The sequence below is a fragment of the Pagrus pagrus genome (assembly GCF_965226575.1).
Source record: "Pagrus pagrus genome assembly, chromosome: 15".
In the NCBI taxonomy this organism is placed as follows: Eukaryota; Metazoa; Chordata; class Actinopteri; order Spariformes; family Sparidae; genus Pagrus; species Pagrus pagrus.
Genome location: NC_140199.1, coordinates 28,336,658 through 28,352,247, shown reverse-complemented (window position 1 = coordinate 28,352,247; position 15,590 = coordinate 28,336,658). Strand labels below are relative to the sequence as shown.

Below are 15,590 nucleotides of genomic sequence, written 5' to 3'. Positions count from 1 at the left end.
AAGTTACTGTTATGCAATAAATAAAGGTAATCTAGTATAAATAAATAATTACAAGGTTAACATAAATGAAAGACTATAGGCCTTTGCATGAGTGGATGAATTAATGGGGAAAAAAAGAGTAAAATAATATAAATATTAATAATATCGTTCCACGTGATCGATCGGTTCTGATCGGTAATCGGATCGGTGAGGCTTTAGGTGATCGGTGATCGGTATCGGTCCCAAAAAACCTGATCGTACCATCTCTACTTTTTTTATACATACACAGCCAAGTATATAACAAATAACCAATATGAAAAATATGAAACAATATGTCATCTGATGCCAGGTTCAATGTCACATGCTGTTTTCATACTAGGAAAGGCTATGTATTACAAGTAATTAATCTGTATAATGAAGCATGGTTAGGCTTTTATTTATTTACTGATGTTATTTTTATTATTACTCTGTCAGAGGGTGTACAATCCTGCTCGCTGACATCATCCCACTGAAAATAGCCATGATTTTAGAATGTTAAATTCATGATGGTAATTGAAATGAAATGTCATTTTTACATTTATTTTTACTGACTGAAATACAAAACTGATGATTATGATGTTGTTGGCCTCATGTTCCTTCATATCTTTAGGATAATCATCTCCAAAGCAGTGTAATGCTTCACTTAGAATGTGATGCTGTGACACATTTTACCTTCATCCAAAAACTGCAGCTCCTGTGATTTGGATATTGCACTTAGCCATATTACAACTACGATAATATTTGGATTAACTATTGAACCATAATGTACAGCAGTTGTAAGTGGAGCAGTGAGAGATATTAATAATGCAGGAGATTACCAGCAAACAGAATTGGACACACCTCTGCAAATAATGTAGCACAAAAAAGTAAAAGCAAGAAGTAAAAGTTTTCTTTCATCACCTCACAAAAGTTTTAGTGGTGGTGCTCCTCGGAATTGGACAGGAGGAGCTTGTGGCTGTGCTGGGTGGGCAGTGAAAAGAAAAGCAGGCAGGCTGGCCAGTGGGAAGTGCCCCAGCCAATTTCTCAACAGCGGTGCTGTCACCATGCACTTCATAGTGACTTCTGGCGATGAGGTCAAAGGAGCAGAAGTCACCATCAGGTCGGGGAAATATGGCCACGTTGGTGTCGTCTGTCAAATAGACAGTTTCCTTTTGGACCTATGACAGGTGTTTAGGTTAGAAGAGGCACTGTTCTTATTCATATGAACACACATGCAACCACACCAAACATTGATATTGCCAGTTTCTAAGTTATATAAGGTCACAATGTAACTTTTTAAATACATCATCAAAGTCATGTAACCTCGCTCTGCAGATTCCCCACAAGGAGGGATCAAACGGCGCTAAAACTCATGACTTTTAAGGTTCATAAACTATAGCCTTCGGATAATTAACATTATTATTACTATTTGTAAAGACTAGGCTACTGGATCGCTTGCAAGCAGTAACTTATTTTGCTTTAGAAGTAAGAATAATGTTAGCTGTTGGTAGTTAGTTATAGTTTCTGTTAGTAATAGTTTCTGTTTGGCAAGTTTGCTAACGTTACCTACACAAGCATTGTTTTAATGTAACTTAAATACCACAAGTCCAGTCTATCATCACTTTATTGTTTTAAATAAAATAAAGATTATACAACACGTAGATCTGACTGAGAAATCTGATTTGTCTGTCTATCAGACATTTAGACTGTGCTCAAATGAGCATGACAGCACAGCTAGCCATGCTGAAATGAAAAATGTCTCATCACTGAAAATATTTCTGCGCCTGTATATTCTTTATATTATCACTTTGTACTCTGCTCACGCAGTACCTCTTTGTCTCAACCCTCGCCTAAATACCACCCTCACCGTATACGACCAGTGTGATTTGCTCACCTGCCAATCCAAGCTTCTCTGCTGCTTGGTGAGTGATATAATGGGTATCGGAGGCTAAATCGATTAGGGCTCCAACCCAGTCTCCTTTCTTGGTCATGACCTCCACCAACATCATGAGGACCGGGTGCTCCTTCGGTCCACTCTCGTCCACCAGATCTTTGCCAGCACATATTGTCTAGGACACCTTATTTGTGCAGGCCTTACAAACAGGGTCAGACCTAGACTAGCAAACAAAGCCTCTTGTTCTTTGGTTGGACCACGGGATTCTCTCCTCTTTTCCCCCTTGGTCTCTCCCCTAGTGGTGTCCTTTTTGGCTGGTGATTTGAGGCACAGGAAGAAGTGGTGATCTGGAGGGGCGTCACCTCTTTTACATTCGTCATTGCGACACAGAAAGTTTTTATTACACGTACCTTCCTTCCCATGGAGACCCAAGCATTTGGGACAGGCTTTTGTCCTTTTTACTTGAGCCCTCCGCTCTGATGGTTTGGCTTTCTTAAATGTCTGACAGTGGTATAAACGTCCAGTATGCCCCTCTTCGTCACACATACCGCAAGGATCTTGCGATGATTCTCCTCTCGCCTCACTTGCCGTGGCCTTGGTCAATGAACGTCTCTCCTGCCTTCGGTCCCCAGGGGCCTCATGTATCAATGTTGCGTACGCACAAAAATGTAGCGTACATCATTTTCCACGGCAACGTTCAGATGTATTAAAAGTGAAATGACCGTGGAAATGTGCGTTGCCCCACGCCAGCTTCATGGCTGTTGTACGCACGTTTCTACAGCTATTGTTCCTTTGGCGACACTTTGAGGTGATGCTAGGAAACTGTTAATTATGTGAAAACAATTAGTCCTCAGAGTAATGTGCAATCAGAGACATGGACAATTAACACACACGTTTGCAATCATATGGATCATAAATCATAAAAGCATGCGCAAAGTGATGAAAAAATGCCATTAACAATGGCAGCCTTGGCCTTGTTAGAAGACATCGCAAATGGTAATATCAGACGTGAGAGGGTGTTTAGAGAACGGGAAGATCTGTTGGCAAATGACGACAACTGGCTCATGAGTCGTTTTAGGTCGCCGAGGCCAGTGTTACGGGAGCTGTGTGCAGAGCTGCGGCCGGCCCTAGAACAAAACACAGCCAGGAGCCAGGGGTTGTCCGTGCCCACACAGGTGCTGACCACTCTGGGGTTCCAGGCCACAGGAGCCTTCCAGAGGGAACTTGCTGACCGGTCAGGAGTGTGCCAGTCCACTCTGAGCCGAGCCATGCCAGCTGTGTGGGACGGGATCATAAGAATGTCATCCAGGTACATCAAATTCCCATACAATGCTGTTGAACAGGCCAACATTAAAGCGCAATTTGCAGCAAGAGCCAGTTTCCCTAATGTAATCGGAGCTATTGACTGCACACATGTTGCTATAAAAGCGCCATCACAGGATGAATTGTTTTTGTCAACAGGAAACATTTTCATTCAATTAATGTTCAAATAATATGTGATGTGCAAATGCAGCTCACCAACATCGTGGCAAGGTGGCCTCGTTCAACGCATGACTTGTTCATTCTTACCAATAGTATGGTTGGCAACAGGCTGGAGGCTGGCACGGTTTAATTGCGCCCCGAATGTAAACCAGCACAATGCCCATTTGGGCACGTGCATTCAAATATGTGCATTTGTTTTTCCCTGGTGAAAATAGAGTGGCAGAGCTATCTAAGAAGCCCTATATTGTCTCCTTGTGTTCAGTATTTGTGTCATTAAACGCGTGCCTAAAGTTGGAAATGTCACACTGCAGTAGCCACGGCGCACTTCTGCAGTCATTAATATAAGTGTGATCAGTCTTGTCAATCCTTGTAATGAAGTTGTTTTGTCCTTCTGTTTGTTTCCCACTAACGGTAGCACGTATATATATTATTCCTTTTGAAAAAAGTAATAGTGATTCGATCAAGTGGTGCATGAACAAAGGAAACTAAATCTATTTCATGTTATTGGGCAGAAATCCTCCACTTCACCTCCACCTTCACGTCGGACCATTTTTTATTTTTAATTTCAGTGAGTGTGCGCTGCTCCGACCCCACAGCGTTCACTGCCTCACACACACACTCCCACTCACATTTCTTTTTTTTGGTGTTTATCCCTGGCGAGAGGCTACCAAATAATACAGATCTTCGCGTCTCGACTTTATTTAATAGCGTTTCGAGCTCAGACTCAGTGAAGTTGCGCTTCTTCCCTTTACTCATTTTGTAAATCTGATGGTGCAGAGAGGGGAATCCCCGGTGTAGGCCCTATTTAAATTATTTTGCATATTTAAATGAGGGCGTGGACAGGGAGGAGTTTAGCACTTCTACATGTGCGCTCAATTCCACGTTGATTGGGATGTACAAAGAAAAAGTGCTTGGATCAATGCGTACGCACACTTTGATACATCTGATTATTTGTGTGCGTACAACAGTTTCTGGATTCTAGCGTACGCCATGTTTCAGTAGAAAATCCATGCAAGTCTTAGTACATGAGGCCCCAGGTCTTTCCTTTGGCTTTTCGTGAGGGCTCGGTTCACCTGCTCTGGCAGAGTTTGGTCGTCTGGTGATCTGTAAATGCTCCAGTTGCACCAGAACCGTCTTCTGGCCGCGTCGCACCGGTACAAAAGCCACCTTTCCTTCATACTGTCCGGCAGCTTACTTTCAAGTGACCGGATCACCAACTGTTTTTTTATGGCGTCCTCACAACCCAAGCTCATAAGGTCCAACAGTGCCCTTTCCACCGCTTGGATCAACTGCAAAGCCTCCCTTGGTTGGTTGTTGCGCACAGCTGGTAAATCCTGTTGCTCCAGTACGATGTTGTCCACTATTTGCGACATGTCCCCATTACAGTCCTCCAAAACCCGGAAGACCTCCTCTGCAGTACGGCAATGGGACAGCCTGAGTTCGCGTTTTACTGCATCAACGATGCTGTCCAGCAGGTGAAAGAGCCTACACTCCGGGGAGCCTGTGAGTTCAGCTAATGCCGGGAGGGTCCCCCAGTTACTCTTTCATCGCCAATAGCTTCTCCAGTCTCCAGCGAACTTTGGTAGGCATAGGGGTGCAAGCACAATCCTGGGCCCGATTAACCAATGAAAAGTGGCAGACATTCTCTGTCCTGCTCCAACACTATCCGGTAGCACAGCGTGGGCCCCTCGCTGCTGCCACGGTGTGCTATAGAAGCCGGGGTCAAATGTTGGGCTCATGGACCACTGTGGTGGATGCCTCTGCGGTGGCGCTTGGGGAGACCCTGATGGGGGACCCGTGCCTTGTGCCCCATCAGGACGGTCCACATTATCATCCAGAGCACTGCCAGTCACAGCAGCGGTTGGTTTGGTGGCTGGGCCTGCACCTGCACTTTGCATCCCATTCTCCTGTGCCATGCCACTGTCCCCACCATCGTCCGAAGGCCCACTCGGTTTATCAGCAGTGGTCGTTCCTCCACTGTCCACACCGCCTTGTCCATCGTCTCTGCTTTCAACATCCCCCTCGTCCTCTTCATCGCTTGCCAGGACACCAAGGTTGCCATGCGCTGACCTTTTGCTTTGGTGCATGTAGTTAGTCAGTGCAACTATAGTCATTCTTCTCTTCTCCCTGTAGTCTTTGAGGCAAGCCCGCATGTCATCCACCTCTTTTTCCGGGACGTAGCAGTCCTAGCCCTGCATGAACTCCTCCAGTGCTTCGACTCTGCTCCCTAATGCTGTGTGCACCAAATCATACTGCTCGTGGGTCAAGTGGCCAAACTGGAGCGCTTCAGCCTGACCAAACACGTCTTTGAGATCCGCCTTCAGACTGCCAAATTGACTCGATGCACAGCGGGACCACAATGTCTTTTTTACCTTCATCTCTGTGTCTTGATACTTTGTGCGACAATCACGCAGCCTTTTCTTCACATCAGCTACATCCATTTTGTATCCACTTGCGTCTTCCTCTTACATAACAGCAATGTAATCAAAACTGCTATCACAGATCTCTTCATAACTGCCCTTGAGTGCCCTCAGTTCAAGTTTGAGGTCATGTTCATTTAAAAGGTCCATGTTAAAATCAATGGCATTTGCCCTATTAAAAACCCCTTGTGCAAAGGTTTTTTTTGTGCAAGGCTTTTTCTTTAATTCTCCACACTCTGCCATGCTGACTTTTTGCTGTCCCTCTCTCTTTCACTCTTTGTTTTGATGACGTACTTCCGGTCCCCGTACAGTACCTGTACCAAGATGGCGGCGACCCACTTCCGTTAGCTTAGCGGCTAGCTACCGTGCTAACACAGCAAATTTGCGACGATCGGCTTATCCTATGCCGTTGCGCTAAACAGTCACAATGAAAGTCACTCAAGCACAGTCACAGACCAAGCAATACCCTCTCTGTCGAGGGCTTAATTTGAGTCCGAGGAGTTGTCGATCGGCCGGGACGCTCCCCCGGGTTTTCGTCTGCACGTCAGCCTCCTGCAGTTTGTTGTAGTTGACACTGTCCGACCTCCGCTTCTTCGTCACGGGGCTGGCTTAGTGTTAATTACTGTACGGTTTTATTAAACTAACTACCTTAATCTACAGGCATGCAAACAGGTCAGGGCTGAAAAAGGTGAGAAGGATATTGGTGTGTGTGTGTGTGTGTGTGTGTGTGTGTGTGTGTGTGTGTGTGTTCTTGCACAGTGTGCGGTCCACCTCCCTGTACTCCATAGCTGACTTTTTCCTGGACTGGAGGGTGTACTTGACAGTTTGAATGGCATTGAATGTTGAAATGTTCATGTTTCCACTTCTATGGTCAATGACGTCATTCATCAAGCTAAAAGAAGACTCGACTCTGGGTCCATGAAAGATGCTGTATACATACTGTATCCAACGTCACCATTTTAGTTGACGAAAAGTCTGTGCATTTTAGTCTAGTTTTAGTCAAAGAAAATCCAAAGTATTTTAGTCTAGTTTTAGTCAATAGTCTTTTTTTAGTCTTTGAAAGCAAATTGACAGTAATGTTTATCACAATTAATCTAGTCAAACCACTAGATTCATTTTAGTCTTTTCCTCACTCATCTCACAAGATTTATGTCATTACTACCTGATGAAGTAGCTCCACATGTTGAATGATTAGGAATGCTACGTTGCTAGAGGAGCAGCTGCAAAGACACGTGTTGCTGCTTTCTGTCGGCCACACCGACGTGAACCAAAAACACTGCTGACCTGATGTCTGAAGTAAGATAGGTAATAGGTTGCTAAAGATCCCACCAAATTGTATTTTTTTAAGCAGGTAAATCGACCCAGCTACGACATCTCAGGAATAATGAGTTTTATCAGGCAGGAATACATTTATTGAAACACGGGTTAACACATGAAATTACTCTGTAGCTTGTTTCACCAGAGAAGCTCTCTTTGTACTCGCCGCACTTGGCACAGAGCACCGGTGTTGTGTGTGCTCCTCACTCAGGCACACACACACACACACACACACACACACAGGCACCCTGGCAGCAGTGCAGGAGGAGAAAAAAGCTGACGCGCATCCAGTGAAGGCACTTTTTGGATTGTAATTTAAAAGTCTGTGACGAAAAAAGAGACACATTGTATTAAGTTTTTATTTGATTAAGTAGATTTCGTCTTGTCTTTTTTCGTCAACAAAAAATGCGTGTTAATTTCGTCACAGTCAGTGTTTAAGGGCATTGATTTCGTCTCGTCATAAACCATTGTTGACGAATATTTTTCGTCTCGTCTGACGAAATTAACCCGACAAGACTGGAGGAGTACCGGGCAGGCACTCCTCTATGGAGTAAGATAGCTATCAAAACGATGTGTGCATGATTCTAACCATTCGTATTTGTAATGTTAAACATTTGTATGTCAATAAAATTGTTGTACACAAAATTCTGCTGTCATATACGCAAGTCTGAGAAATTGTTTGGGTTAGGATTGTTTTTATGTGAGTATGAATCTAAAAGCTGTAGTTACAAAGTCTAGTGAATACAACTCTAATTTCTATGACTACGAAGTCTTCACTGTGAACACGAATTCAAGTTTGTGGGTACGAGTAGAAAAGTGTTGAAATGACGTCACGTAGGTCACAGGCAGGTCACGGGAAAATAATCGAACCCCGATTCCTCCAAATGTGCATGCGCCAAAGGCAAAGATGGCTGACAGCAGTGGACCGTGTGGAGGTGCCAGCTCAGGTGAAGCATCGCAGGTAAAGTCAATAACGTGTATATCCAATATTTATTTCATGAAATTGTACTATTTAAAATAATATACAGTCCATGGACTTACAGACTTACTGCATTAGCTTGCAAGCTAACGACATGGCGGTGACGCAGTTAGTGCTAGTATTACTAGCATAAGAAGTTGGCTTGTGCTAGTTAATTAGCACTGACCTGCAAAATATGAAATAATTAATTTGTGACATAATGTTGATCAAAATACGACTTTTATCGATTTATAAATTGTGTCAATTGGCGTACAAATCTGTCCTTCGTATAAGTCCGGTTTCTTTTCCTCTTTGCTAACCCTCCTCTCGGTCATGTGCATTTGTTTACAACGAAGCCGGCGGAAAATCAATCAGTGGATCGATGGATTATCGTGCACTCATTATGACGTGTATATTTGTGTAGTCTTATCTGTCATAAACAAGAGGTTACGGGTTACGGGGTGCGTTTGTGTTGCGGTGCTGCAGAGACGAGAGCTGGGACACCGGGTCGGAGGCTCCATTCTCCATGTAACAAGTTACAAGTCGTTTATTTAACCAGCACTTTAACTCTGAAGCTGTTTAATTAAGGTAAAAATGAACCATAAGGCAAATATCCCGCATAGTTCCTTTTTAGCCTCTTTCCATCTGTGCTCCTCTGATCAGAGCGGCGTCCCTAGCAACGGTCTGTTATACAGAAATAACAGACCGTAAAATGCAGCGATTGACAACATTCAATAGAGCCCTATAATAATTAAGAGTTATTGTTTTAACCTGCAAGCTAATGATTGGCATATTCATTTTGCCTAAAAATACAAAAGTATTTTGAATGTCTGTCCAGCCTATGTGGAATTGATAGAGTACTGTATGTTGTTAAACGACTAAGTTAACAGTGGCATTTAATGCATCAAACTTGTATTTTGTCGTTTACAGGGACCAGTGGCTACTCAGTTATTGGAACGTCTGAAATCGAGGATTACAGATGTGTTAAATCAACCGCACTTGAATTTGGACTATTTGCAGTACATTGTAAATCAAGAAGCATTTATTCTGACGGCTGCCTCCAGTACTTTAAACATCCCAGGTGAAATTGTGGAGTGTCTTTTATCCCTGCAAAGTAAGATCCACGCAGCTGTTTCCCAAGAGAGTCCCTGTGCTTTTATTAGAGCTGGAGGACGAGGCCGACCAAAGTTCATTTTTTCTGAGGAGCTTCTGTCCCGGCTCATCAACTTCCCCTTACCAGTGTCTTGCATCGCAAATCTGTTGGGTGTCAGCCAAAGCACAATCTTCCGGCGTATGCGTGAACTTGGGTTGTCCACAAGGTCTACATACAGCAGCTTAACTGATAGTGAATTGGATGATGCTGTGCAGTCCATAAAAAGCAGGATCCCAAATGCAGGATATAGAATGGTTAAAGGCTGTCTGCAAGCAGATGGGCATAGAGTTCAATGGGATCGCATCAAGGAGTCCATGCACAGAGTTGATGCTCCAGGAGTTTTGGAAAGGATGACACGGCTGGGGTGCATAGTAAGGAGGACATACTTTGTGCAGGGGCCTTTGTCATTAGTCCATGTGGACACAAACCATAAGCTTATACGGTAAGACTTATTTAAGATTTATTTACGTATTTATTCATGGGGGGGGAGGGGTGACTGCTCATTGTCATTTCATATTTTGTTTTCAAGGTACAACATCGTCATATTTGGTGCAATAGATGGGTACTCGAGAAAGGTTTGTCACCTTTTATTACAGTGCTTTATTATCTCTGTACATGTTTGTGTTCATGTATTCACTGTTCATAAACTGCATGTTACCCACATGGTTCACACACATTATTAACAATGAATTTTCAAAACTTTTCATAATGTTTATCATATTTTACTCCATCACTTTAAGTAGATACACCCAGATGGCAATCATAGGGAGCAGTACTGACTGGCCAATCATATGGAGAAAAAATATGACGGGAGGAGGGAGGGGAGGAGGAGAAGATAATGAGAAGAAAGGGAGGAGTTTAAAGAGAGGTCAAGAGTAGCAGGAGGATGAAGAAGGCAGGTGGGAGGAGACAAAGGAGGAGGTACAGGAGGAGAAGAGCAGGGAATAAACATTTTAAAACATTGTATATTCAGAACTTTACTAAACATTTTTTTTAATTCCAATGAATTTCCATGTCTGTCATGACTGTAGAAACCCTGTACCCAGAGAATACATATGCCAATCCAGAAATTTAGGGACATAGTGCAGATGTAATTTGTCAGAAAGCTTATTTCAATTACTATCAATTTTTTTATTTTATGCTTATGCTTGCTTATGGTTCCTGACTTTTATCTATTGCTGTTCCTGCTTTTACTGCTGTTGCTATAATAACTCCTGAAATTTCCCCTGGGGATCAATGAAGATTATTTATTTTATGTGTTGTAGGCCTTAATATTTTGCTTCTGCAGATTCAAACACTGTCTTTCTATACAGATTTTCTATCTGGAACCTGCAACAAATAACCGCTCAAACACTGCTCATTCATTTTTTCTGAAGGCAGTGGAAAACTTTGGCTGGCCGTCCAGGTAAACAATGATATAAACTTGGGCTATTGTTTCCATGCCCTAATTACTCATTTCAATAATATTCAGTTTGTTGTAATGAATATGGCTGAACATTTCTTTCATGTATTTTTTCAAGGGTCAGGGGCGATGAAGGCGTTGAAAACGTCTCAATTGCTGAAACCATGTTCACTGTTAAAGGCGCTGGAAGAGGGAGCTTCATAGCTGGGCGGAGTGTACATAATCAGAGGTAACAATAAAAAAATCACATAATTTACAGTATATCAATAGTAAGATGTAAAATGGGAAATTATTGTTGTAAAGTAGTAATTTAAATTATTACTTTTCAGCTGAATAAGTCTTGTTTCTGATCTAGAATAGAGCGCCTGTGGCGAGACGTCTGGACCAGCGTGACACACCTTTACTATGAAGTTCTTCACAGTCTCGAGGAAGATGGCCTGTTGCATTTGGCAGATGTTGTTCATCTGTTTTGTGCCCACTATGTCTTCCTTCCACGTCTGGCAGAGGCCCTTCACACCTTCACAGAAGGCTGGGACAACCATCCTTTACGGTCTGAAGGTGGACTCTCCCCAAACCAGCTCTGGGTTTTGGGTCACATGAAGAACTCTTGTGACCCGAACGAAGATTTGCAGGTTTGTTGAAGCTTAAACTCGAGGCGCTGTTTACAAAGGCAAAGTGCAGTTGACAAGTTTTGAACCTGAATATGTGGAGGCTTAGGTTTAAATAAAAATGTTATTGTTATTTGAATGAGGTCAATATCTTCAACCGTGAAGAAGGAGTAGAAGGTTAAAATTCAGGAGTGATCACACAAATAAAGTAGGTCAGCAAAGCAAAATTTATGATAGATGTACTCCATGTTCTGATTGCTTGAACATTATACACATTTTATTCTCTGGTTAAATGTTTTCTGTTGTCACTGCACTATGCCTGTGTATGTCAGTGTGTGCTTTGGTATGTTTTTAAAATATTTATAAATCATTAACCTTATAACTTAAAGTTGTAGTTAGCAATGTGGGAGAAAACCAGTAGAGGTTGTTGATATTTCAAGTGTAAACGAATACAGACCCACCCCTCCCTTCATACTCCACCCCGGGCTCCACCCCCGAAGTTCATGGACGCGCATTGTCATGGAAACGGCTGTAGAAACAGCATAGCTGACCAACATGGTGGAGGCCGGACTGTCCAATGCTCGAGGGGGTGGACCCATGTTTTGCTGGCTCGGTCCGAGCCACATATTTATAAGATGAAATTCAGAGCCCAGGCTGTGTATTGAAACTGGATTTTTTTTTCAGCATGCTCTTAGAAGTGACAGCTTGCAGATAGTGAGGAGAAATATGGTGATTTTGACAAAAAGTGCATCGGATTATGATCGCTAACTATACCTTTAATTGCCTAAGTCATATTTTGGCTAAATTATGATATCTACCTAGTTCCCCTACCACTGCTGATTCACTGTGCATTATGGAGCTAAAATCTTAAAATATGACTCAGGCAGTTATTCTGTCAGGCTAACAAATGCTGTTTCGTACAAAATAATATTAAAAAGATTTTTTTTTTTTTTTTTTTCCCCCAGAACATGGAGCTATTTGGAACTGACTGGGAGATGTTTGATGCTGTGCATGAGGAACCATATGGAGTTCAAGTCCAGGAAATTGAGTGCCCTCTGACTCTGTACATTATGGAAACTGTACAGTCCATGATAAATCCCTTGGCCTCATCAGAATCATTTGGCAGAGACATTTACATAACAATGGTTCAGTGTGTTGAAAGTCTAATGGTAACAAGAAATACCTGAGATGTAACACGACCTTGCAAAAGATTTAATGGTATAAAGTTAAACATTTGCAGACAGTCTACTTGTTTCAAAAAAGGCTTGCTCTGACATCTGTTCAATTTAATGAGACAGGAGTCCCCAAAATTTTTATGAAAACTTTCCCATGAAATTTGCATTACAGTCATCAGAATTAAATTTGTGACTTTTCCAAAACTTGACTCCAAAACAAAAAATTACTGTGGGTATTCTGAAGAGTAACATGGAGGTAAAAACTAACTTTGGAGTAAACCATCATTAACAGAACAGCAATGGTTTTGTAACAGTGAAAACAGGAAGTTGTCACAGAAAAATGACAAAAGAATAAAACATGATCTGACATGTCGCAGTTACCTGGTTGTTTTCCTTTACACTGAGTGGTTACACCCTGTCAAAAGTTTGCCCGTGGCATATGGCTAGTGTCAAAATTTTTTTGAATTCACTGTATGTTTTCAGGTGAGCTGAAGGGAATGTGACTGTACGACTGCAGGCGCTTACAGTTGGAAAACAAACAGTGTGTTGTGTGTCACAGTCATGATGGAATTTCATATTTATGACAAAGTCCTTCTTTTCGCTTGGCAGAACAGGCTTGTGTCGTTGTCCAGTCATCCACTGCATGATGCGTCCTACAGTCAAGCCTTCTGGAGTAACGCTGTTGTTGCTGGGGCCCTCTTGTTCTTAATGAAGAGATTAACACAATGTTAGTCTGAATTGAAATAATACATTTTAGTTTTCAAGTTGATAAAATCCCTTACATATACACAAATCATATTGACCTTTTTGAGTATAAGAACATTTGATAAATCAAAGCAGAAACTACATAGATATTTTAACAAAAGCTGCATTTGTTGTGACTGGATGACAGACATTCTGTTGTGGCAATTGTTCAGACACCCTGTTACTGTCAATATAACTATGCAAGTCATCCATCTGTTAGCCCTCCATGTCTAGTTTAATGAAACTGTTATCCTAGAGGTCACAATATTACATTTAATCAATTACATTCATTTTAAATAGTGACATCAAGTTTCCAGAAACGCTTAGATTTAATGGGTTGTATAGTTTGAATCAATTAACCATTTACACTGCACTATATAAAATATACAGCAGGATAGCAGAAAAAGTTAATCTCTTTATTACCCTATCTTGGCTAAAACATACCAGAATCCTCAATTTCCTGAAGGTAGTCCTGGAGAAAGTTCATGATGTTTACTTCCTTTTGGTGCTTGGCAGAACCAATCTCACTGAAGACAGGACGGCTCCTCTCCAGAAGGAAGGCTGCATCTGCCTTTAAGAAGAAGGAAGTGCATTTCAGTCTGCATAAACATTGTAATTCTTGCAAAAGACATTTATGCTCAATTAAAAGCAGTCTAAAACGTAACAATATACCTCATCATCTTCCCCTGGAACAAACAGTGGTAGGCAGAGGTCTTGATGAGTCTTCATGATTTTTGGTAGGTCATACAGCTGCAGGCCTTTTCTGAGCTGGTCGAGCATTGGGATGACTCTCATGGTGGAGTGAAGTACGACAGTTCTAATGGACAAAATGTTTCATCAGGAGAATATACTTTAGTGGTAAACCTGTTGGGTGTAGGGGGGAAAAAAGCCAAAACTACTATTTAAAAAAAGAAAATATATATTATTATTATTTGGTGACATGTAAAGAAGTTTAACAACACAGCTTTGCATGAAACCAATGCCATGTTACTTGTAATCCATGTTTTAGACATGGCCAAACAAGTAGCCTAATTCAAGTCACAAATTCTTGTACAATACACCCTTGCCTAAATGAAACCCAAAAATGTCACCAACATACCTTATCATGATGTCTCTTTTTTCCATAGACACGATTCCAGTGTATCCGCAGGTCACAATATCGTCTACCAGGTCACTGATGTTGTCATTACTGGCGCTGTTTATCTGAAAACAGAGTAGTGAAATTAAGTTGCATTGTATCATTGTTCCCTAAAGGCAACAAACCAAAAAAGTAATTGTGCACGCCATATCATAATGCGGTTAATGCAATTACTAACTTTGTTAAAGTTGTATTTACCCTCTCAATAAGCTGTGACAGTTCGAAATCTGTTACATCACTGGCAGACACTTGTATGCTGTCAGAGTCACCGGAGCAGAGATATCTGAAGCACCACTCGCGCATTAAGTTAGGACAAGGTCCGCCTTGTGCCAGGCTAGCTGCCATGACCTCTCCTGCACTCCTAACCAAAACAAAACAACACAGCATATAAACTGCCTGAATATATTTACAATGATATAAAACAGGGTTAAGAAGTGTTGCAATTAATATGCTAAAAGAAAACACACAAGAGGAATTTAACTACACACCTGAAGTAGTTAGAGTCCAAACTGTTGAGACAATAAACAGGATTCTTCCCTTTCTTATCTGACCCTCCAACAAAGAGTCTGTTTTCGATCTCTGCCAGCATTTCTGCAAAACAGCAAATACAGGAAATTCAAAAGGTCTCTTCTGTCTCTCCCCCCCCCCCCCCATTTAATTAGCATTTGAGCCCACTACACCACCAGAGGCCCCCTGTTGATGTTGACAGTGTGTCAAGTGTGTCTGATTTGACAAATATGGACAAACAGGAAAGAGAAGAAATTATACGCACATCAGTCCAATAAAAATTCTCGGAACTATATCCAGTGTGCGGATAATTCCTTTCCTTTTTGTTCTCGATTTATCTTTTATTCTGCACCTGGCCTTGTAAGAATTTGATGTGCACAAATTTTCTCTTATTGTGAAATGAAATATAGACAAACATTTGTACCTGTGAGGAATTCTCTGCTAAGGGCCCCAGTATCGATGCCTGCCTCGCCAAAGAATGTGACCTTAAGTCTACATTTGGGCGATGTCTTCTTCTGCCGTTGCCACTGTTGCATGCCTCTGCTGAAGAGGTCAGTTCGCGACACACAGATGGAAAATGTGTTTGTTTCATTAACTTGACAAGCGAGCCAATCCAAGATTTCCTCAGAACTGGAATTAAAAATAAAAGACAAAAATTAAACATTAAAATAGACACCAACATGTCTTTATTGCTTTATTTACTTATTTATTTCTTGCTCAACACTGAGCATTTGAATAAAAAATAAAATTAGACATGGTTATACTGTCTGTATAATTTTATAGCTGTTTGCTACA

The 15,590-nt window shown here is 41.7% G+C and overlaps 1 protein-coding gene and 1 long non-coding RNA gene across 2 annotated transcripts; one reads left to right on the top strand and one right to left on the bottom strand.

Annotated features, from left to right (window-relative positions):
• The first annotated feature begins 10,544 nt into the window (after window positions 1–10,544).
• Window positions 10,545–12,318, top strand: LOC311270055. The gene is made up of 4 exons (XR_014624177.1): window positions 10,545–10,626; window positions 10,742–10,852; window positions 10,979–11,255; window positions 12,197–12,318. It is a non-coding gene; the product is annotated as an uncharacterized lncRNA (long non-coding RNA).
• A 481-nt stretch (window positions 12,319–12,799) lies between these two features.
• Window positions 12,800–15,404, bottom strand: LOC311270052 (G2/M phase-specific E3 ubiquitin-protein ligase-like). The gene is made up of 7 exons (XM_084374681.1): window positions 15,220–15,404; window positions 14,777–14,879; window positions 14,487–14,649; window positions 14,250–14,353; window positions 13,823–13,967; window positions 13,595–13,721; window positions 12,800–13,110 (listed from the first exon to the last, which is right to left on the bottom strand). The coding sequence occupies exons 1-7, from the start codon at window positions 15,329–15,331 to the stop codon at window positions 12,815–12,817; spliced, it is 1,050 nt and encodes a 349-aa protein (XP_084230807.1). The 5' UTR covers window positions 15,332–15,404; the 3' UTR covers window positions 12,800–12,814.
• Window positions 15,405–15,590: the final 186 nt, after the last annotated feature.